General features: G+C 36.8%; 1 protein-coding gene across 1 annotated transcript in view; it reads left to right on the top strand.

The window, feature by feature from the left end:
• LOC122816597 (cytochrome P450 3A30-like) overlaps nucleotides 1–26057 on the top strand; it is a 451471-nt gene that overhangs the window by 227532 nt on the left and 197882 nt on the right. Inside the window, exon 8 of the mRNA XM_044089497.1 lies at nucleotides 6976–7103. Coding sequence (XP_043945432.1) covers nucleotides 6976–7103 — 128 coding nt within the window. The remainder of the gene's footprint in view (nucleotides 1–6975; nucleotides 7104–26057) is intronic.

Below are 26057 nucleotides of genomic sequence, written 5' to 3'. Positions count from 1 at the left end.
AGAGGAGTCTCACTTAAGTATACTAAGACTTAGGACATTTTTCTTTGCTTCCACTATTCTGTAGTCTCAGCGTTATTATACATAGACATGCAGAGGTATAGAAGACTGCATGGGTTGGCTGTTTCTATATGTTGTTGAATTTTTCTATAGTCTGAGGTGTAGCAGATTATTTTTGTTGGAATGAGCTTCAGTGAAAGTTTCAAGGATTATAAGCTACGCACACCTCAGGAACACAATGAGAATTTTAAGTAATGACTTCATATTCTGCTTTTTATACCAGGCACATTATATCCATCTGAGGTCTTCGAGGGAAACTTATTCATCTATATTTTAAAATTATTTTTCTGAAAATTCTGTCACAGTAGTCTGTGGACCTTATAGATTGAGTACGATACCAAGAAATATTATTTATATATGATGATGGTGCAAGAAAAATATGAAAGTAAATTGGCAGCATATGTTTGATGGTTGCAAAATTCTTTGAAAAAGTAAGATATATAGTATTTTTTTAATATCTTTGGTCAGATAATTTAGTTCTATTTGGCCAGTATCCAGGAAATTTATAAAAAGAAATTGGAGCAATATTTGTCTTCCTTCTTTAAATAAATGTTTATATAGTCGTAGTTGTGTGTATAATAAGAAACTTCAAATTAATAATCTGAAATTTTGCAATAAATTATTACATGTGTTTTAGATTTTAAGCACTACACAGAACTTCTGTACTATCTTTGTTTTTTTTCTGTCATATATGAATAGACCTTGGGATTAATTAACACTCACACTCTGTACACTAAGTTTACGCTGTTCTGAGTGAACATACAACACAACTCATAAGGCATACCTTCTTACTCCTAATTTTAGTTTTCCTACTGATTTTCTTGCTGCCTTAAATATTGAGGGACTTCATAAAGGTTATCACAAAGTGCAGACTATATGTACACTTAATGTAATCTTTCTGAGAGACTAGGAAGCACATAAAATATAGTAGCGATGTTCTTGAATATGGATTGTGTACACTAAGTGTAGGTGTTAATGAATCTGCTGTATCTTTATATGCTTATATATGAGACTGACTTATTTACTGTTATTGTATTTTCAGTTGTTGATTTACTTTAATCTATACATTTAAATTTCAACTAATTTTCATTGAAGACATCTTGAATATCTCTTCAAAAGTATAAAGAAGGCATTTTAAAGGTGTGTGCAAAAGAGTCTGCATGTTGAACAGAAATAAAAAATTAAGCTGTTTGCCGGCACTATTAAAGTGGATACAGTGAAGTCTGAGAATGCACCAGAAACAGTGAGATAAGTGTGCAAGTCTGATTACTGGCAACAGCTCTGAAAATTAATGAATGAAGTACTGAATTTAAGCCTGATACAGGTGCAGGGTGTAATGTGTTATGTGAAGGTACCTTTAAAGCATAAGGTAAACTGGGCACAATGAAAAGTGAAGTGTATATTACTAACATATTTAGGATGACAAGCAAAACCTCCGAGTCAAAAGTTGTTTGGTATGAGTATAGAAACTATAAACTCCTTTTCCAGACTGTAATACTTAAGAATGGTAATAAGAAAGCTAATTTTTGTAATAGTCAGGATAACTTGGTGTTTGAGACGATAAGAAGGTGAAACAAATTCACAGTTTGAAAGCCTGGGAAGAATATTCTCTTAAATGCATGAAGCAACAAGCATTGTTGATGAATGAATTTTGGTAAATGTACTTCAAATATTTCACATTTGCCAAAACTGTCTTTGTCTACATGACATATTCCCATATGGCTACATTTCATTTTCTTCTAGAAGAAATTTAAGTACATACATATCTCCTGCAGGATGAAACACATCCAGTGTCTATGCTGCATTTCCAACAAGGATTCAAATGTTACAGCTCTCACGTGAATAGCTTAAATTTATTTATTGCAACACTTAACAGCATACTGCAGCAGCATCTTTATGTAGGTTGGATAAGTTGGTTTACGTCTGTTGTCAGTTTTATAGATTTTAAATAGTGCTCCTAATATTATTTTTTATAAAGCCCAAAGAAGTTTCTTAATATATTTATTTGTTTAATGGTGGTAAATACTGTGAGGAAGATTAGGGATTTGCATTATTAGGTGAGTTTGAAGAATATTTCTGATAATAAGATAACTCAATGAATAACATATGTTGCATCTGTTTCTTGAGATATTCCAGAGGAATGTATATGTACTCCTTGTATGCTCTGTTCCAAAATGCATAGATTCTGTTTTCTAATACAGCTTGCTTTTTTCAGAATTTTCTTCCATCCTTTCCTCAGTTAGAGCAGACTTGCTACATTGGTATAAAAGCTGTCTATATGATAGACTACAGTCTATAAAATGACAATGTAACGTCATTCCCTATCTGCCCATCACAAGTAGCTCAATTCTTGCTCCATTTCTCTTCAACATCTTTATTAATGATCTTTGTACTTTTTCTGGTCAAGCCTCCCTCATACAGCACACTGATGACTCCACACTACTATGCTTGTCAGATAACTTGACACATCCTCTCCAAATCACACAAGACTCCTTCACTTCTCAAGAAAACTAGCTCGACAATGCTCAACTATTGTTCAGTCATAAGAAAACAAAGTTACTGTTATTCTTCCCTAAAGCTCACTTAAAAGATAAAAAAGAGTTTCAAAATAAATTCTTTGGAGTCTACTTGGGGTATAATAATACCTATGCAAACACTTCCAGGCAAAGATCCTAAATCTTCTAAACTTTGTTGCATATTTGGGAGACATACATATATCCCCCATTGTCTCTTTGTGACTTGCTTATCCAATCTCTCTTCCCAGTCCTTTCTAAGCTCCTCTGATTGATTCTTATTGTTATCATGCAATATTTTATATGCTTTACTAATTGTTCCTTTTTTAATGGCAGCTTCTGTTCTAGATTATATTAAAAACTCTATCAGTACTGGTCAAAATTAAATAAATATGTTTGGAAAAAAAAATAGTTTCAAAATCTTCTCACTGAATTATACAGATATAGAAGCAGTCGCCATTCAAAACTGCTTAGAATGACAATGGTCAACAACCTAACGTTTGACCTCCATGTTAAAAAAATATAAAAAAAACTCCCAAAAAGTTTGGTATGCTCTATAGATACAATAAATTCATAAACAATTACACTAAATCTGGTCTATCAACTTCTTACCTCTTTCCCTCACTGTTGTAGAGTGCCCCTCCTTACCAATTATCATACCTTGGTTAAAGCAAAACGTGAAGCATTTCACAATAACGTTGCTGAATTTGCTAGTAATAAGCAATGTAATACACATCACTGTTAACCCTCAAAGCACTGAACTGGCTCTGATTACCTAATCACTTGGCCTTTTTACAACTTGTCACCCCCACAATATCATACATAAACTTACTGCTGGCCCTGCTTTAAGCTCTCTTCTACCTACCTACCACCCAAACAAAGTTCTCCATGCAAATGATAAACAATTCATTACTATCTATAAACCACAAAAACCCACTGAACATAGTCTCTACTTCTGTTCAGTTGCCAGAAATTGGAATTATATTATGTAAGTTTGTGTTTTTGTGAAAATTACTGTAAATATTCAAACTGCACTCTATTTGATCTATAATTGTTTTTTTTTTCTTCTTTGCAAGTTTTGTTTTTGTTAACATTATTGTAAATATTTCAAATGTGTTCTATTTTGATGTTAAGTTACAATTTTTTCTGGAGCTTTTCTTCCTGGGACTTTGCTGAAAATATGTACGCTGACCCAGTTGGACTTTCCTAGTAAACAAATGTCAAAAATTAAATAAGGAAAGAAATTAATTAAAAGAATGATGTTGATGACTTATAGTAATATTTAATCTGGTTTAACTGCAACTTGCTTATTATTTGTGGAGAGTCAGTTTAGCATACAGTAGGGGTCACTGACCATCTAAATCATCAGCATTTATAGTGAATTCTGCATGTTCCTCTGAATTGTGATTTGTTTAGATCACCAGCAAGCACACACGTCTGATTAAGTTAATTGTATAGTATGGACTCTTAACTGTCCCATGTCCAAATTCGTGTGAATATTAGAAAATCTGCACCATACAATACAAACTGAACTAAATTAAAAATTGGAAAGTTAAAAAATTGCAGTAGGACAAACAACAATACAAAGGTAAGAATGCCATTTGCTATTTCCCATGGTGAGCCTTCAGGAGGATGTTTTAATAATGCTGAGGAGGATAATCAGAGAACTGCACTTGATGGTTCTTATCACTTCAAAGGACACAATTCTAGAAAGGATAAATATAAGAAGAAGAATGTGAAGAAGGTTTACAAAAATTTGGACAGTTTGGATCAATTTGGGGATGAATTTGATCAAGAAAACCCAAGTTTTTTTTGAAAATGCCACTCTGTGGAGATCAGAGAGATTTGTGAATCATCAACAGAGAAAGAATGCAAAGAATTATGGCAAAAATCCATATCATTTTTGGGCTTCATAGAATATGGTAAATATTGTAAAGTGAGTTAGAGACAAAAATATAATGTGACATGTGGTGATTCCTATCATGTATATATTTACAATTTTACTAATTTAGGAGTCACAATGTACATAGAAGTTTATTTAACAAAAGGTCCACATTTTAACCAGTGATCAGGGCTCATATAGAAAAAATATTAACAGAAATTAAGTTGTTCACATACTAATTAAACTTTGCCCTGTTGTGTAACAATCAAGTTCACCAGATACCTTTTAAAAAGGCATGGTACATATAACCTGCCCTTGGCACCTATAGTAACAATATTTGAAAAATAAGTGGAACCTGTTGAAAGAAAATTAATATAATAAATAAAACTGAAAATAGATATTTTAACTTATCAGCTGAATTAATATAGTTACAGCAGCTTTCACTTGAAAATAATATAAGGGTCATGAGGCCTGATAAGGGAGGTGGGGTGATATTGATGAATTCAACATTATATGCTGCTAAGATGTGTCGGCTGTTACATAATGACCTCAGGTACTCTGTAGTCCCGACAAATTATGTTAATTTAGTATATTCCAATATTGTGTAATAATATATTTGTGATTGAATTATATGCTGCTAATTGGGAATGTTACTGACAGTATATATAAATTTAACAGTATAAATCTTTTGGTTCCTTGTATTTCTTGTTATACCTAAAACACATAAAAACAAGGAAGATCCACCCTTGAGACCAATAATATCTGCCAGAGACACTGTAACTGAGCCATTAGAAGTTTATGTTGATTATATTTCAAAAAAAGGTCTTAGACATTTTCCATACGTGCTGAGAGACTATTGAAATGTGCTGGAATTGTTAAGGGTTAGTAAATGTAAACATGTAGCTTACTGTTTATTTATAGAAGACATAAATTATTTGTTTATAGTAATTCCACAGGATGTTAGCATCCAGCGGTTGAGAGACATCGTATTGGAAATAGATTGTGTATCCCATGTCCAAATTGATATAGTATGTGTTTTTATTGAGATTGTATTGAATCATAATTATTTCATGTTCAATGGTGAATATTTCCATCAAAAGCCTGGGGTAGGTATGGGAGCCCCAGCAGCCCCCATTTTCACTGATTTAGTACTTTGTTAGTGGAAAAAAGCATTATGTTTTAACAGTGAATTTTTTAAACATATATTTTATGGTGGGTATTTGGATGAGGTGAGCTTGTTACATTAGGAAAGTTTTTTCAATATCTAGAAAAGGCAACTTATTTATTGAGGTTTAAGTATGAATATGCATTGAATAAGATTAATTATTTGGACATTTATATCATAAACGTTGAGAGTGAAGTTGAATTTGATTCAAGGATCTCTTGAAAACCAACGTTTAGTATTTCTTATTTGTTTTACACAAGTTTACCATCCAAAAAACAGGAAAATGAATATAGTGAAGGAGCAATTCATTGAACTTTCTAGACTGACATCTAATGATCAAATGTTTGATGAAGACAATGTAAATTTTAAATAAATTGTTTTACAAAGAGGATACTTGAATTATCTGATAGAGGATGTCATGAGTGAGGTGTATAGAAAAAGGGTTGATTCTTGTCCACCCTTTTTGTGGAAATGAGACGATTAAAGACAGGACAAAGAAGGACAATACATATAGGCATGTAATGTATCTCTTCTTTTTAGTAGATAATGGTTCATTACAAAGTGTTATAAAAAAAACATCGGAATATGTTTCAGCATTGTGAAAGTATTATGGTAAAAGGAGGGATACTGCCCAGATTTACTTTCAGTAATAATGAGTGTATTAAAAAGAGGTTTGAAATTATAAATTAACTTAGTTTTGGTCAAATAGAGAAGGGAATGTTCTGGTATGGAACATATAAGTTATGTAAGTTTATTCACATTGGTAAATGTATAACAATTTCTGATGTTACAGTACCTATTGGAGGTAGATATTTTAACTCTATCAGGGTGGTTTATATTGCTGTGTATTCATCTTGTCCTGCTTTTTATGTGAGCAAGACATAGGAAAAATAAAGAAAGGATTTGTCAGCATGTGTACTCCATTAAGAAGAAGAATTTTAATAATGCTTTAGCAAAACACAGGGATCTTTATTGGCAGCTCAAACTGGATGCAGATTCCATTCAATTAACAAACATACTTTGTAAATAATATGGTTGGGACTGGTTACAATGGGTCAAGTAATATGCAATTTATTATATAAATACGGGTCTATTTGGTGTCTTGAGTTTGTTCTGATGAAGTCTGTTCACATTTTAAATTAAAGCACTTGATGTTATTAAATATAACCTTTATTCCAAGAGATATGGAGAGTATTGGAAAAACATTTTCTGGACGTGTTTGGTTTATCTCTTCTTAACAGCTGTTGGTGTCTTTTGGTGTGATGTCTAAGATGCAGTTTGTTGTTTTCACCACTTGACTGTACTATGAGTTTATACTGTGATGTGTAATTCACTCATTTCTTTTTTTTTAATTATAGTTACATTTCCTTGGCTCATGTCCTTCTTGGCCAAATTCAGAATATATGTGTTCCCCAGAGAACCTTTTGATTTCTTCCCTCAAGCTATAAGTCGTATCAAGGAAAAGAGGAAGAAGGGTGAATGCATGGTAAATTAAACAGAGTTGTAGTCTTTTGACACTAAACATTATAATTTTGTTTAAAATGTTTTGGTAACTGAGAAGTTTGGTAGAGGAACATTTCACCTACAAAGCTATACCAAATATGTCCTTCAGCACTAGAATGTTTTATTTTGTGTGTCTTGGATGTCATGAGCCTGCTTTGCACTGATGATGCCAGTGGGTGAAACCGGTTTGCTTGATTATGCCAGACTGCATTGATGTTGGATCATTCGACCAAGTTGGTTTGTAGTTCCGTGCACCAATTGGTGGTCTGTGCACCAGAGTGTGTTGGAGAGCAATTATATATATATATATATATATATATATATATATATATATATATATATATATATATATATGGGTTCCTATGAGATAAACGACACGTTGTTCCATCGACAGCCGGTAGATGGACGTCAATTAACCGAAATGTCAAAGGAACGGAAACTGAAAGAAACTAACGTCAGTTAACCGACACCGACGCGGAAACGTCAAAGGAACGAAAACTGAAATCAACGAAAGTCAGTCAACCGACACCGACGCGGAGGTAAGCGAAATGTGTAAGGGATGTGTATGTATGCAGTAGTGACGGACGTTAGGGTGCGAGTAAGGTAAGTGTGCGATGTTCACGGTCTGTGGGGATGGGGTGGGTTAAGTGAGTTAGGGTTAGGGCTCGGGTCGGGTAAGTGTGTAGTAGTGATATCTTTTGGGTTAGGGGTGGGTTAAGTGAGTTAGGGTTAGGGCGCGGGTTAGGTGAGTGTGCGAGAGTGACGGACCTTAGGGTTAGGGTTTGGGTCAGGGTTGTCGATAGGTGTGTATGTCAGGTTTAGTGTTGCTTTGGTAGGAGTTTGGTTTGCTTGTGTTGTGTGTGTGGTGTTTGGAGTGGGGATTCGTTTTGTTTTTTTAATTAATGTTGTTGTGGTGTGGAGTGTATGAGGTTTATATCGTAGGTAGCAGCGCGAGCAACTTGTAGTTGTGTATGTGTGTCTGTGGTTGTGATTGTACTTTGCAGGTATGTGTTGTTTAGTGCTAGTATGTAGTTTAGACTTGTCGGTTGAGTGAGTTTCGTTTATGTTAGTTTTCGTTGTTTTGACGTTTCGGTTAATTGACGTCCATCTACCGGCTGTCGATGGAACAACGTGTCGTTTATCTCATATGAACCCATATAGATATATATATATATATATATATATATATATATATATATATATATACACATATATATATATATATATATATATATATATATGTATGTATGTGCACAAGCAATGCCCTCACAATCTCACAAATTTGGAGCACTTTTCCAAGGAAGAGTGGGCAGAGATTGCCAAGTCAAGATGTGCCATACTGATAGACTCCTACCCAAGAAGACTGAATGCTGTAATTAAATCAAAAGGTGCTTCAACAAAATATTAGTTTAAGGGTGTGCACACACAACAAAGTATTAGTTTAGTGGTGTGCACACTTATGCAACAAGCGTATTGTACTTTTTAAATTTTTTTTATATTTTTCCCCTAACAGATTTGTTTGTTTTTCAATTGAATTGTACAGGTTATAGGTCACTTTAAAGGTGGGAAAAGTTTTGAAATGATTTATTGTGATTTCATTTTTTATATCGCAAAAACTTGTTATTTTAACTAGGATGTGTGCACTTTTTATATCCACTGTATATGACTAGTATGATGCAATGTATAGCCTATTACAACTGAAGCTATCAAGTTAACAGGTTATTAATCTTATCATATTTAATTTGTTTCACATTTTTCAGTGCTGTATCATTCTGTAATTCGATGTACCTGTGAAACTGTGCTGAATCCTTGTACAATGCACCTTTTGCAGTTTGATGTCAGTAAGAACTTACTGTTTGGAGTCTCTCTACAATTCACTTATGCAAACTTGAATTCCATTGCTCCAAAGTTGCAGCTGAAAATAGTCCAGTGACTAGCCTGTTTAGCTGGTTATCAAAAATAAATAAAAAGCCTTACATAAAAAATGTCAGTGAGGCTGAGGGATGGTTAAAAGACATTAGAAATTGTAGGAGGACTCATCCCTTCATAGTTATTAGAAAGAGATTCAGAATGGAGCAGATCAGGTGGGGGAACTACTGAATGAATTCTTTACCACAGTGTTTACATGAGATATGATTCATAGTGCCAGCACGGGAATGTGTAAATAAGGGCAAGCATGCAGATGCAGAAGTGACTAAGAAGGAAACAGAGAAGTAATTCAAGGAGCAGCTGAGGGAGAAGTCATATTTATGTATTTATTTATTGACGTTTGATTACCGGGAAAGTCCGACTGGGTGGAAGCCCATTTTCAGTGGAGGCCCGGAGAGAAAAGGTCCAAATTATTACAAAACATTTTAAGAACAATAATTTTACAATCTTCAAAAATAAAACAAAAACATCTGCAGTTTAAATAATTATAACAAATTACACATAATATAAAAGCATTGGTTAAGAATCGATACAAGGTAGATGACTATCATTTAGTATTTTGAGAAATTTTATACAGTTTGTAGAGAAATTAAAGATAAGTTAGTCTAATACAAATAGGAATTGCAATATGAAGTGATGGAAAAATAGACTTACGGTATAGTTAGGGTGAAAGTCAGGGGAAAAGAATTGGATAGCAGTAAGGATGTAAATGAAAAGGGGAGAGTAAGGAGGGATAAGAGACAAAAATTCACATTTAGGGATATAGTTTATCCTGGTTTTGAGCAAAAATAGAGCCAAATTTTAGCTAGGCAGTCTGCCAGAGTGGCTTTGAAGGATGGGAGGGAGGGTATAGATCTGATAGATTCAGGTAAGGTGTTCCAGGCCTTAGCAACCTTGTACGAGTACAGGCAATGCCAGCAAATCATATTTGCTAGGTTTGTAGTCAGGAGTTTTTGGTCACTGGATCACAATGACTGACTGAAACATAGTTGTGTATAGTGTTTTTAGTGCTGGACAGGCAGATGGATGCTGGATAATTTTATAGCCAAACATGCTGTCTCCCTAGGTGCTAAAAGGCATTGTGTACCACTGACACAACTGTAGTTTCTCCTTATAAACCAGTGTGGCCATTCTGTAAGATGTGGACTGTAGCCCCATGTACAGATGTGATTTTAGGAAAGATCTGGGCAATTAAAGATCTGTTAGTTCATTTCTTTTCTTGGAAGGTTATTGAAATATTTCTGTAGAGCAGGCTACTGAGGTTCCTGAATGCTTATTTCCTATCTGTCAGAAACAGAATGATTTCACACAGGTCGCCTTGTCATTCCAAAGTAGTGACTGCATTACCACTGGATTAGAAAAGGAGAGACCTGCTTTTTGAACTGTGATATATTTGGATATCAGCAAGTTGTTTCATGGTGTAATTTGGTGGGGTAATGTTATAAGGTGGGGTCTTTCATAGTAAGTAGGAAGGAAACTGGACAAGTATAGAGAAGTGGGGGAGGAGTAACATTTATGGGTACAGGGAGGGGAAACTGTTTTATAAAAAACTAGTAACCCTTGGAGTACCAGAAGTTTCAGTACTGGAATGGGTCTGTTTAGTTATATCTCATATTTCACTGGGGTTGGAGAACAGGTCAGCCAGTTTAAGGGATACTCCCAAACTGATGCAGTGGTACTGGACATACAGTTAGCATTGTATCTTAACCACACAAAAAAGTAGAGCACCGCTGCACTGATGTCAGAGTATCATTGGTGAGCCCCCCCCCCCCACACACACACACACACACACACACTGCATGTTATTGAGTAAGACTCTTATTGTGTGTTTATGAATGTGGTGTTCTTGTAATGACAGTACTGGTATACTGAATATAGGACACTGTTGGTATACTGAATATAGGACAGTGCTGGTGAACTGAATATCTGAAAGGGGTGGAATACTGAATATAGGTTAACAGTGGTACACTGAAAATAGCACACTGGTGTTATACTGAATACAGGACAGTTTGGGTATACTGAATATAGGATGGGGGTACACTGAATATAGGACAGTAATGGGATACTCAATACAGGAGAAGGGTGTTGTAGTGAGTATAGGACAGTGGTGGCAAGAATATAGGACACTTAGTATGCTGAATATATGACAGTGTTGATATACTAAATATAGGACATTGCTGGTCTACTGAATATATGGCAGGGATGGTACAAATATAGGACATTGCTGGTCTACTGAATATATGGCAGGGATGGTACAAATATAGGGCACTGTTGGTATTCTGAATATAGGACAGTGCTGGTATACTGAATATAGAACAGGGGTGGTATACTCAATGTAGGACACTGCTGGGGTACTGAATATAGGTAAGGGTGGTATAAATATGGACACTGTTGTTATACAGAATATATGATAGTGTTGATGCACTGAATATAGGATTGTGTTGCTATACTGAATAAAGGACAGACTTAGTATTCTGAATATAGGGCACTGGTGGTATACTGAATATATGACAGATGACAGGGCTGGTATACAGAATATATGATGGGGGGATAAACTTAATATAGGATAGTGTAGGTATACTGAATGTAGGACAGAGTTGGTATACTGAATATCAGATAGTGATGGTGTACTGAATGTAGGCCAGTGTTGGTATAGTATATATAGGATGATGTTGGTACAATGAATATAGGACACAGCTGGTGTACTGAATATATGACAGGGGTGGTATACTGAATATAGGACAGGTGTTGGTATACTGAACATAGGAAAGCGGTTGTACCCTGAATATATGACAATGTTGGTATACTAAGTATAGATCACTTCTGCTATACTGAATATATTACGGGGTGGTATACAGAATATAGAATGAGGGTAAACTGAATATAGGATAGTGTTTGTATACTGATTATAGAACTTGGGTGGTATACATACTGAATTTGAATATAGGACAGCTGTGACACATTGAATGTAGGACAGGAGTGATACTCTGTATACAGGACACTGTTGGTATAGTGAATATAGGACAGGGATGGTACACTGAATACAGAACAGTGGTGGTACACTGAATATTGGATAGGGGTGGTGCACTGAATATAACAAACTAGTGGTGTAGTGAAAATAAAATACTGTGATGTAATGAATATAGGATGGTGTGGTATACAGAATACAGGACAGTGTTGTTATACTGAATGCAGGATATGGGTAGTATAAATATGGAACACTTGATATACTGAATATAAGACAGCATTAGTATACTGTACATTAGACAATTTTGGAATACCGAATATAGGACAGCGTTGATTTACTGAGTTTAGGACAAGGGTAGTATAGTGAACATCAAGCACTTTTGTTACATTGAACGTTGACCAGTGGTGATATAATGAATATGGGGCAGGGGAAGTATAATGGATATAAAACAGTGCTGGTATACTGAGTATAGGATGGGGTAGTATACCAAATATACCTAATACAGGATGCTATTGATTTACTAATAGAATACTGATGGTATACTGAATATAGAACAGTGTTAGTATATTGAATATAGAACAGTGTTGATATACTGACTATAGGACAGGGGTGGTATAGTGAATATAGGACACTGATGGTGTTCTGAATATAGGATATGAGTGGTATAAATATGGAACATTGTTGGTATACAATTTTGGTTTACCGAATATAGGACAGTTTTGATATACTGAGTATAGCACACTGTTGCTGTACTGAATATAGGACAAGGATAGTATAGTGAATATAAGGCACTTTTGTTACACTGAATATAGGGCAGTGGTGATATGCCAAATATAGGACAGTGTTGGTGAACTGAATATAGGACAGTATTGGTATACTGAATATAGAACGGGGTGGTGTACCGAACATAGGATAGTGTTGGTATACTGAACATAGGCCAGCATTGGTGAACTGAATATAGGACTGGGTGGTATACTGAATATAGGATGGGATGATATAATGAATATAGGATAGGGGTAGTATACTGAATACAGGGCAGCAGTGGTACACTGAATACACATTAGATGTGATTCACTGAATATAGGACAGTGCTGGTATACAGAATATAGGACAAGGGTGCTATACTGAATATAGGACAGTGTTGGTATACGTAATACAGGACTGTTGGTTTACTGAATATAGGAGTGTGTTGGTATACTTAATACAGGACACTCTTGGTTTACTGAATATAGGACAGGGGTGGTGTACTGAATATAGGATACTGCTGGTATACTGAATATAGAACAGTGTTAGTATACTGAATATAGGACAGTGTTGGTGTACTGAATATAGAACAGGGGTGGTATAGTGAATATAGGACACGGTTGGTATACTGAATAATGGATATGGGTGGTATAAATATGGAACACTGCTGGTATACGGAATATAGGACAGTGTTGGTATACTAAGTATAGGACACTGTTACTGTACTGAATGTAGGCTAGGTGTAGTACAGTGAATATAAGGCACTTTTGTTACACTGAATATAGGACAGTGGTGGTATACCGAATATAGGACAGTGTTGGTATATGAAAATAGGACAGGGGTGGTACACCGAATATAGGACAGTGTTGGTATACTGAAAATAAGACAGTATTGGTGAACTGAATATAGGACAGTGTTGGTATACTGTTGGTTTACTTAAATATAGGACATGAGAGGTATACTGAATGTAGGATACTGCTGGTATACTAAACATAGAACAGTGTTAGTATACTGAATATAGGACAGTGTTGATAAGTGTTGATATACTGACTATAGGACACTGTTGGTATACTGACTATAGGACGGGTGGTATACTGAATATAGGATAGTGCTGGATTTTTGAATATAGGACACAGCTGGTATACTGAATATCTGACACTGTTGGTATACTGAATGTAGGACATTGTGGCTGTACTCAATATGGGAACTGTTGGTATACTGAATATAGTATAGAAAAGGGATGGTATAATGAATATAGAACAGGGATGGTACACTGAATATAGCACACTAGTGGTATACTGAATGTAGGACAGGGATGCTATACTGAATACTGGACAGTGTTGGTATACTGAATACAAGAAGTTTTTGGTTTATTGAATATAGGATGGGTGGTATACTGAACATAGTATACTGCTGGTATATTGAATATAGGACAGTGTTGGCGTACTGTATATAGGACCGCCTTTGTGAACTGAATGTAGAACAGGAGTGGTATACTGAATATAGGACAGCTGTGCTACACTGAATGTTGTAGAGCAGTGGTACACTGAATATGGGAAGGGGGAAATGTACTAAAGAAAGGACAGTGTTGGTATCCTGACTATAAGACAAGGGTGGTACACTTAAATATAAGACAGCGCTGGTGTACTGAATATAGGACACTGGTGGTATACTGAATATAGGACAGTGCTGGACTTTTGATTATAGGACACAGTTGGTATACTGACTGTATGACACTGTTAAGGTACTGAATATGGGAACTGTTAGTATACTGAATATAAGACAGTATTGGTATACTGAATATAGAACAGTGTTGGCATACTAAACATAAGACAGAGATAGTATAATGAATATAGGACAGTGTTGGTATACTGAATATAGGACAAAGACAATTTACTGAATATAGGATACTGTTGGTATACTGATTACAAGGCAGTGTTGGTATACTGTATATAGGACAGTGTTTGTGCACTGAATGTACAACAGTGGTGGTATAGTGAATATAGAACAGCTGTGCTAAACTGAATGTTGGAGAGCGGTTGTACACTGAATATGGGAAAGAGGAAATATACTAAAAATAGGACAGCGTTGGTATCTTGACTACAGGACAGGGGTGGTATATTGAATACAGGACAGCATTGGTGTGCGGAATATATGAGAAGGTGGTGTACTGACTATAGGACAATGGTGCTACACTAAATATAAGACAGCAGTGGTGCACTGAATAAAGGACAGTGTTGGTATACTGATTTAAGTCATTGCTGGTATACTGAATACAGGACAGGATTGGTGCATTGAATATTGGACACTGCTGGTATACTGTATATAGGACAGGGTTGGTGCATTGAATATGGGAAAGGGATGGTATACTGAATATTGGACCATACCTCTGAACTTAAAACTCTGATTTTAGCCTCATATTTTTAGTCCATTTTTCATAAAATTGTGGTTTTCTGGCAAATTAGTGGCAAATCATTAAAGATTAAAGTTAAAAAATAATGACAGACATTTGAGTTTCAGACTTCATACCCTTCAGAAAATTCATGCTAGTGCAAAACCTGTTGCTCTATCAACTTTCTAAGTTTGTAAGAGGAATATTTAAAAATTGTCCCTATTTTGGGGGCTTTGTTCCACTTTTATTTATGGCTTTGTCCAGATTTCTTGATGTAAGAGATTGAAAGGTATGTATTGGACACAGTTACCATACTGAATTTAGGACAGTGTTGGTATACTTATTTAGGTCATTGTTGGTATACTGAATATAGAACAGTGTTTTTATACAGGACGTTGTTGGTATACTGATGCAGGCTGCTGTACTAAATATTGGAACTGTTGTTGTACTGAATGTAATAAGACAGTACTGGTATACTGAATATAGGACAGTGTTGATATACTGATATAGGTCACTGTTGGTATATTGACTGTAGGACAGTGCTGGTATACAGGACAGTAATGGTATACTGATATAGGTCACAGATATACTGAATATAAGACCGTGTTGGTGTACTGAATATTGGTCAGTGTTGGTGCACTGAATACAGGATACTGTTGGTGTATAGGACAGTGTTGGTATACTGTATGTACTACAGTGTTGGTATACTGAATGTAGAACACTGAATATAGGACAGCTGTGCTACACTGAATGTTGGAGAGCCGGTGGTACACTAAATGTGGGAAAGGGGAAGTATACTGAAGATAGGACAGTGTTGGCATACTGAATATAGGACACGGGTGGTATACAAAATATAGGATATGGGTTAAAAAGATGTATATGGCAAGGGAAATACTGAATATAGGACAGTGTTGCTATACTGAATATAGAGCAGTGTTGGTATACTGAATATAGGACAGGGATGATATACTGAATATAGATCAGTGTTGGTAGAGCCACTGGAGTGATCCCCAGGGTGAATTTTCTATTTCCCATCCACTCATCAAGATTTCTCATGAAGAGGGCTAGTAAGGTGCTCTGTTTGACATGTATGGGAAGTCTATTCCATAGCATGGGCAGTCTCTGGGTTATGAACCTGTCCCTCCAGCTTGTTCTGTTGATTGTGGTAACGAGATTGAGGTCTCTGGACCATGTGGTATGGAGGGATTGGGATTTCTTTAGATGTAGGATTTCTAATAGTGCAGGGTCAGACATGGCTTTGTAAGTCAAGCAGAGATCGCCTCTAAGTAGGCAATATGAGACGGAGAATACTAGAGTTTTTTGTCTGTCCATGTAGGACAAGTGTTTAAGGCCTAGGATCATCTTTGTGAGGTACTTTTGCGGCCTCTCTAGTTGTTGCAGGTGTCTAGTGAGGTACATACCAAATGGGGCATTGTACTCGATGGCTGGCCTAATGAGGGAAGAGGAGAGGGAGACAGTGACCTCTTTCTTCCAGGATGCAAAACCCTTAGTAATGAGATGTGCCACATAGAAGGACATTCTGACCACAGTAGCAATGTGGTGGTCAAAAGAGAGGTTGCTGTCAACCTGTGTTCCAAGATCTCTTATAATGCCTCCTGTGTTCAGTGGACTACCATCGATGTGGTAATTCATGGGAACTGAGTTTTTCCCAAGGGGCTGACAACACATTTTTTGGCATTGAGCTTAATGCCATGGTTCTGACACCATTCGTTGGTCTCAGTGAGGCCTTTCTACAGGATGTCAACATAACTTGGGGAGTTAATAATAGCTCCCAACTTACAATCGTCTGCAAACTTTGTCAGCCAGAGTCCCTTCATGTTGGCTTGGACTTCAAACAAGTAGATACCAAATAGGAGAGGACCCAGGACTGAAACCTGTGGGACTCCATTTCTGACTGGTCAGCAGTCTGACTTGGTGTCAGCTACTTCCACACTTGTGGGTTCAATCTGTGAGACAGTTTGCAACCCACCTAGTGATATAGGGGTTGATGTCTAGCTTAGTGAGTTTTTCTCTGATTCCTAAGTGGGGAATGGTATTAAAGGCCTTGGCCAAATCAAGGTAGGCTGTATGAACCACCTTGCCTTCATCCACAGCTCTGGTGATTGACTCAGAGAAGTCAACCAGGTTGAGCAGGCATGCTCTACCCTTCACAAAACCAAACTGTGTGGGATCCAGAGTTTGGAGATTCCCTATATCCTTGTTTATTAGGTCCATGATGATGCGTTCCATAGCTTTGCATATCAGACCCAGAGTCTGTAGTTGCTCCTCCTTTGTGGAGAGGGATGACTGTAGCAGTGCGCCATTCGGTAGGGACAAAAACTGAGGTGAGGCTGTGACTGAACAAGGCACACAGTTGTGGTGCCAGTTCACTCTGTAGTTCATGTAGAACACAGCCAGGGATATTGCCAGGTCCCATAAAAGCTGTATTCTTGGCCTTGGACAGTGCTGTTTTAACCTGTGCAGCATTAATACTGGGTGCCTGGCAATCTACTAGTATTGTGATTGTTGTTTTGGGAGAGAGGGGTAAACTTGGCCCTGAATCTGTCGGCCGGTATATTGGCAATATCTGTTGGTTCGATATAGGAGGTACCATTGTGCAGTAGCTCAGAGCAAATCTGGGTATTGCCATGGAGACTCTTTCCATAACTATAGAAGGCCTTGTGGTTGTCTTTACTATCTGCTGCAATTCTGTTTTCATAGCTAGATTTACAGGATTTGATGAGGGATCTCAACTTTTTGTTGAGGCTGATAAGGGCATTTTTCCAGTCTTGGGACTTCACCTTATTCCGCATCAGTTTCTTCCTTCTGTTATAAAGTTTGTTTATGGCAGGGGACCACCAGATTGGTTTCTCTATTTTGGAGGAGAGTGTCTTGGTTCTATTGGGTATGGCGAGATCCATGCATTTGTGTATGTGTTCATACAGTGCATTGTTAGTATGCTAAATATATGATAGGGGTGGTACACCAAGTATGGGATAGGGGAAGTATATTAAATATAGGACAGCAGTGATATACTGAGTACAGGACATTTAATATATGAATATGGGACAGGGATGCTATACTGGATATAGGACACTGCTGGTTTACTGACTGTAGGACAGGTTGATATACTGATAATAGGACTGTGTTGGTGTACTGAATATAGGACACATGAGTACACTGAATATTGCACAGTGTAGGTATACTGAATATAGGACACTGTTGGTTTACTGAATATATGACACTGTTGGTGTGCTGAATATAGGACAAGGATGGTATACTGAATATAGGATACTGTTGGTATACTGATTACTGGACAATGTTGCTATACTCTTTATAGGACAGTGTTTGTGCAATGAATGTACAACAGTGGTGGTATACTGAATATAGGACAGCTGTGCTAAACTGAATGTTAGAGAGCGGTTGTACACTGAATATGGGAAGGGGGAAGTGTACTAAAGATAGGACAGTGTTGGTATCCTGACTACAGGACAGGAGTGGTATACTGAATATAGGACAGCATTGATATACAGAATATATGATAGCATGGTATATTGAATATAAAACAATGGTGCTACACTAAATTTATGCCAGCAGTAGTACACTGAATACAGGACAGTGTTGGTATACTGATATAAGTCATTGTTGGTATACTGAATACAGGACAGTGTTGGTGCAGTGAATATTGGGGTCTATATTAGAACATCGAAGTTTCAAAACTTCGAATGTTCTAATATCGACCCCTATTTAGCGAAAGCTGAAAATATCGAAGCAACAGAAAACCACATTTTTTCCTAGGGAAAGAATTCAGTTGTCCGTTTCTGTTTCGGTATTTTCAGCGCTGTGGTGGAACGTTACGGGTCGGGTTCAGATAAGTGTGCGATGGAGTGAGTGTTAGTTTAGTTAGGGTTAGGGTGTGGGTTAGGTATGTGTGCGATTGTGTGGACGTGAGTTAGGGCGGGTTAGGTGAGTTAGGGTTAGGGTGTGAGTCAGGTAAGTGTGCGATTGTGTGGATGTGAGGGTTAGGGTGGGGTAGGTGAGTTAGGGTTAGGGCGCGGGTGAGGTGAGTGTGCGATAGTGACGGACCTTAGGGTTAGGGTTTGCATTAAGGTAAGTGGATAGTTAGTGGTGTGTGTATAATTTAGTGTAGGGTTAGGTGTAAGATTTTAGTTGTATGTGTATGGATTGCTGTTTGTTTGGTGTGCTTGTGTTGTGTGTATGAGTTTTGGAACAGTGAATTTTTTCCCTAGGAAAAAATTCGCTGTTCTGTAAGTTCGATGTTTTCAGCTTTCGCTGAATAGGGGATGATATTAGAACATTCAAAGTTTTGAAACTTCAATATTCTAATATAGACCCGAATATTGGACACTGCTGGTGTATTGAATATAGTACAGGGTTGGTGCACTGAATATAGGAAAGGGATGCCACATTGAATATTGGCCATACCTCTCAACTGTACAGATTTTTGCAATGTCCAGATTTTTGCCTCATTTTTGTCCGTTTTTCATAAAATTGTGGTTTTCTAGCAAATTAGTGGCAAATCATTAAAGATTAAAGTTAGAAAATAATGACAGACATTTGAGTTTGACTTCATACCCTTCAGAAAATTCATGCTAATGCAAAACCTGTTAATTATATCAGCTTTCTAAGTTTGTAGGCGCAATATTTAAAAATTGTCCCTATTTTTGGTCCTTTGACCCACTTTTATTTATGGTTTTGTCCAGATTTCTTGATGCAAGAGGTTGAAAGGTTTGTGTTGGACACAGCTACTATACTGAATTTAGGACAGTGTCGGTATACTTATTTAGGTCACTGTTGATATAGTGAATATAGAACAGTGTTTTTATACAGGACGGCTTTGGCATACTAATACAGGTCTCTATCGGTATACTGAATGTAGGATGGTATTGATGTGCTGAATACAGGACACAGTTGGTGTAGTGTATATAGGGCACTGCTGGTATACTGAATATAGGACACTTTTGGTATACTGAATATTGGACACAATTGGTATACTGAATATACAACAGGGGTGGTATACAGAGTATAGGACAGGAGTGGTATACTGAATATAGGACACAGTTGATATACTGATTTTACAACAGGGGTGATATACTAAATGTAGGACACTGTTGGCTTACTGACTAAAGGACAGGATGGCACACTGAATGTAGGACAGTATTGTACTGAATATAGGATACTGTTGGTATACTGATTACAGTACAGTGTTGGTATACTGTATATAGCACAGTGTCTCTGTACTGAAAATAGGACAGCTGTGCTAAACTGAGTATTGGAGAGCCTTTGGGAAAGGGGAAGTATACTAAAGATAGGACAGTGTTGCTATCCTGACTGAAAGACAGGAGTGGTACACTAAATATAGGACAGCGTTGGTATACTGAATATAGGACAGTGGTGCTACACTAAATATATGATAGCAGCGGTACACTGACTAAAGGATAGTCTTGGTATACTGAATGCAGGGGCAGTGTTGGATTTTGGAATATGGGACACAGTTGGTGTACTGAATGTAGGACACTGTTGCTGTACTGAGTATGGGAACTGTTGATATACTGAATATGGGAACTGTTGATATACTGAATATAAGACAGTACTGGTATGCTGAATGTAGGACAGTGTTGGTATAGTAAATGTAGGACAGGAATTGTATAATGAATATAACACAAGGATGGTATACTGAATATAAGACACAGTTGCTATACTGACTATAGGACAATGTTGATATAGTGATGCAGGTCACTGTTGGTATATTGAGTATAGGACAGTGTTGGTATACTGATATAGGTCAGTTTTGGTATACTCAGTTTATGGCCATGTTGGTGTACTGAATACAGGATACTGTTAATATACTGTGTATAGGACAGTGTTGCTATACTGAATGTGGAATAGTGGTGGCATGCTGAATATAGGACAGCTGTGCTACACTGAATGTTGGAGAGCGGTGGTACATTTAATGTGGGAAAGAGGAAGTATACTGAAGATAGTAAAGGGTTGGTATACTGATTATAGGACAGGGGTGGTATATTGAATATAGTTCAGCAATGGTACACTGACTATACAACATCTGTGGTTCACTGAATATAGGGCACTGGTGGTATAATGAAAATAGGACAGGGTTGCTGTACTGAATAAAGGCAGTGTTGGTATACCGAATACAGGAGAGTTTTGGTATACTTAATACAGGACAGTGTTGGTTTACTGAATGTAGGAAAGGGGTGGTATACTAAATATAGAACAGTGTCTGTATAGTGAATATAGAACTGTGATGATGTACTGAATGTAGGATACTGTTGGTATACTGATTATAGGACAGTGGTAGTATACTGTATATAGGTCAGTCTTTGTGTAGGGGTGGCCACGGTGGTGCAACAGTTAGTGTTGCCGCCTCACAGCAAGAGGTTCTTCGGTTCGATTCTCGGCTGGGGTGCCTTCTGTGCAGAATCTGCATGTCCTCCCTGTGGTCGCGTGGATTTTTTCTCTGGGTACTCCGGTTTCCTACCACATTCCAAAGACATGCTGTAGGTGGATTGGATAATCTAAATTGGCCTTAGGAATGAGTGTGTGCATGTGTGCCTTCTGTGGAAGGTTGGGCGCTGGGCTGGCAACTCGACACTGTAAAACTCCACTGCCAATCATGAGCAGACAGGTGATCTGCTGTGGCGATCCCTAACTGGGAAAAGCCGAAAGGAGGAGGAGGACAGTCTTTGTGTACTGAATCGGATCATTAGTATTTTGTGTTATTTCATGCCTTATCTATAGTTATTTTTCAATTAAAGATTTATTTGCTGCACATGCTGGCCTCTGGTGCTTTATCGGATTGTGGTTTGGCCAGGCATTCTGTACTGGCGGGGTGTTGAGTTCTTCATTCTTGGGTCTGGAACTCGCTGTTGGGCTGCAGCTTTTCACTTCTGTTTGGTAGGAGGATTTCTTCCCCATTTACTTTCATTCACCAAACATTGGAATGGACTGGCAGTGAGATATCATCATCGTGTCTATAATTTTTGGATTTTTTTGAACATAACAATCTACCTCAAGATTCGTAATTGGATTTATTTGCTGTTTTCATGTGACATTGGCGTGGTTATGGTGTATCAGCGTTTTGCGATCCTTAAGAACAACACTACAGGTCGTTTGTGGGCAGACTGGTTACTAAAGGTTTGTGTTTCTTAAATTGTGCTTTACTTTACTATATTTTGACTGAAACAGTCTGATTTGGACTATTGGTGTTTCAACATAATCGCTAAAGGATATATAGATGCCGGGCGGCCATTTTCTCTGGTTTACTTCACTCTACAGCCATTAACATATTTGAAATTATGGAGATACTTCTACTTTTGTTTTGGACATCTACGAGCAACCTTTCTTGGTTCTATAAATACGCCAGGTGACAATTTCTTTGTGGGACTTTTTGCTTTACGCAGTAAACTACACTTTGGAATACATTGTGGGTTTGAAAGACAATTTAAGACACTTTAAGACATCAAAGAACTCTTTTTTTGAAGAATATGGCAACTTATTTCCAGTGACTTTCCAGCGTATCTCACTTTGTATTGCTGTTGCTTCAGGTACCGTGTTTGCACTAAGCTCCGGATATATTGGGGCTGGCTTACTACACGGACATACCAAACTATTTTGATTATAATATGTAAACACGGTCTTGCTATGAAAATAACTGTTATTTTTCTCATAGCACTTTTTCACAGCTATATAATATATTATTTCATCTGTGAGGTGAATTATTAAGGGGTCACTGTGAAACCATTATGCTATGCATTTTGAATATAATTCCAGGAGCATACTGATCGATGTTTATGGTCTATTTTATGTATATTCATATTCTGAATACATTTGCTGTAGCATACTGATCGATGTTTACGGCCTATTTTATGTATATTCATATTTTGAATACATTTGCTGTAGCATACTGATCGATGTTTACGGTCTATTTTATGTATATTCATATTCTGAATACATTTGCTGTAGCATACTGATCGATGTTTATGGTCTATTTTATGTATATTCATATTCTGAATACATTTGCTGTAGCATACTGATCGATGTTTATGGTCTATTTTATGTATATTCATATTCTGAATACATTTGCTGTAGCAAACTGATTGATGTTTATGGTCTATTTTATGTATATTCATATTCTGAATACATTTGCTGTAGCATAATGATCGATGTTTATGGTCTATATTACATATATTTATATTCTGAATACATTTGCTGTAGCATACTGATTGATGTTTATGGTTTATTCAGCTTTAGGCATTGAAGATACATGACTCTAAGGATACTGTATTTCCGAATACCACAACTGGGACCTAATCCTTATGGACAGGTTCAATATTGATGCATAGTGGGTCAATTCATTGGGGCCTATGACCACAACTATAATATAGAAAACCGAGTGAGATATCTGTCAGCTATTTGAATTAATACGTGGCATGAGCACATTTAATTACATTTTCAATTCTAGAAAGGTTTGTAGCTCTTTTGATACAGCCTGCTCGACTAGGTTGGTATAAGGGAATTTTTAGATTCTCACTGATATATTGAGGCATTGGACAGTTTTGCTAATAAGAATCAGTGTCTTACCTGTACACATATATCTTTGGCCAGCCTTTCAGGCTGGTCTTGCCATTTTATCGCTTCTTGATAATCTGAGATATATACCAGCAAATATTCTGGACCTTATAAGATCAAAAATTTCCCTTAGGTGTTTTTGATTATTATACTTACATTAGGAAGCAATAAGAACCGGAGTGCTTTTGGTACACAACAAATGATGTTGAAATTTTAGATCAGTAAATACATGAGAATTTTAGTAACATTTGGATAATAACTGTTGTTTTATACTTATGTTTACTGGAATAAGTGTCATATCATAGACATTAGCTCTGTGTATGTCTATCTAGGACCAGTCTTTCTGGTTGTTCTTGCTACATTGTAATTATTTTTGGTCATTTGGCATATATACACAAATACCCCAAATGCATTGGATTAACATATATTTATGGGGTTAATTTGTCTTGGCCAAGAATAAGAATTTGACTGCCTTTGGTATATAATTCACAGTCTTGGGTTCCAGGACAATTGCTTATTTAAACATTTTAGCAATACTGGTGTAATACTAGTGGCTTTAGATTTATGCCTATTGCAATTTAGTGTTCTAACACAAGGGGGATATCTGCTCACATCTATCTTTGGGCCTCTTGGCCGGCTGATTATGCCTTATCATTGTCTTTTTGAACATCTGGTATACATACATATTTAAATACCTCATATTGTATAGGACTAACATACTTTTTGGTACTTTAATTGTATATTTTTTATATATTTATATTCAAGGCAACAGGAATGTGAGTGTATTTGGTATTTAATCCACTATCTTGTCTTTCTGGACTAGGGTGTATGGATAATTTCAGCAACACAGGTGAAATACCAGCTGCTTCATATTTAAGTGCATTGGAACACATGTACATAAAATCGGTGTGGCCCTGCTTCTGTTCTGGTTCTGCCTCATAGCTGTCTAGTGAACAGTATTATAACCTGGTTTTCCAGCCTTTGGCTCCTGAGATATACCCTGTTTTTTGATTGACCCTTTATTTATTATGGAAATATCACTTTTGATTGCTAGTCCTTTGGACAGTCTAATCAGCCCATTTTTTTGGTTAAAACCTAGATATTGCATCCAATTTTGATCTCCTGGGAGTGAAATAACAGTCATGGGTTTGGATAAAATTCTTCAAGGATTATGTGCTGATAGAGATGACATAGGTGTCTTCGGTATAGACCGCATCTCAAGCAATAATCACAATGAGTCTGTCATTAATCCAACAGATGGATGTGATATGGCATTCCACAATCTTAACAAGGGTCTAAAAAACCTCAGAGCCAATATATGGCATCTCAGACTATTTTATGCCTATATTAACAAAGACATGGCTCCCAGGGGTCTTAGAATATGCTTGCAGCCAATGGTTAGTAGATCTGAAGAGAGAATAACCACAGAATGGAATAAGGCATTGCAACAGGCATCTATGATGTTTGTCAATATTTTGGCCTCCTATATAAACTTATCAGAAGTAAAATCCATCTGTGAAGAATGTAAAAAATATCAATCACTTTCCACATATGAAGGTTCAGTGATCAGGCTGTCTAAAGAACTAGCTGTCTATGAGAAACGAACCAAAGATCGTAAAATCAAAAAATTTAACAGGGATATGACGGATTACCAAAGGGGGCGCCCTTTTGAAACACATAGATCTGTCAGATTTATGGACACCAGTCAAGGGATGGCAAGGGGCAGAACCAGGAAAAGACCTAGGTCCATTCTTAAAAATAATGGCATTTTTGGCCAGCACATCCGAGGAGGAATCCTCCTACATAGATAGTGAAAGTGCCCAATTTCAAGAATCACCCATGCATAAAAGGTCTAACTCTGCACACCCTATAGAATTGGAAAAAGGCGGCGGGGTGGCCGCAAACATAAACATAGGAAACAGAACAGACTCTGTAGCGGGATTGATAGAAACTCTACTGAGACAATAGAACATGAATACAAAAATGTGTTAAATTTGTCTGATGTAACTCTGACTAATGAGCAAGAAAAGCTACTCAATAAAGGTCTGGGATTTGTACCAAGCTTCTTTTGTAATGAATATAATATTGTGTCTGATGTTATCAACTTCTGTCGTAACCTTAATCTCAAAATATTATTTTCAGATCAAACCTCAGAAACATCTCAAAGATCTAATGATTTCAAATTTCATAAATCTCAATTCCAACCCCCAATGAACAAACATGTCTATTTTTCAACAGTCAGTTTTAAGGGATTTACATTTCCCACGTTTTGAATCACAAATCATGGGACAGAA

This window comes from Protopterus annectens, chromosome 12.part0 (assembly GCF_019279795.1).
Source record: "Protopterus annectens isolate FY-2018-M chromosome 12.part0, PAN1.0, whole genome shotgun sequence".
Taxonomy (NCBI): Eukaryota; Metazoa; Chordata; order Ceratodontiformes; family Protopteridae; genus Protopterus; species Protopterus annectens.
This window is presented reverse-complemented; position numbering and strand designations above follow the sequence as displayed.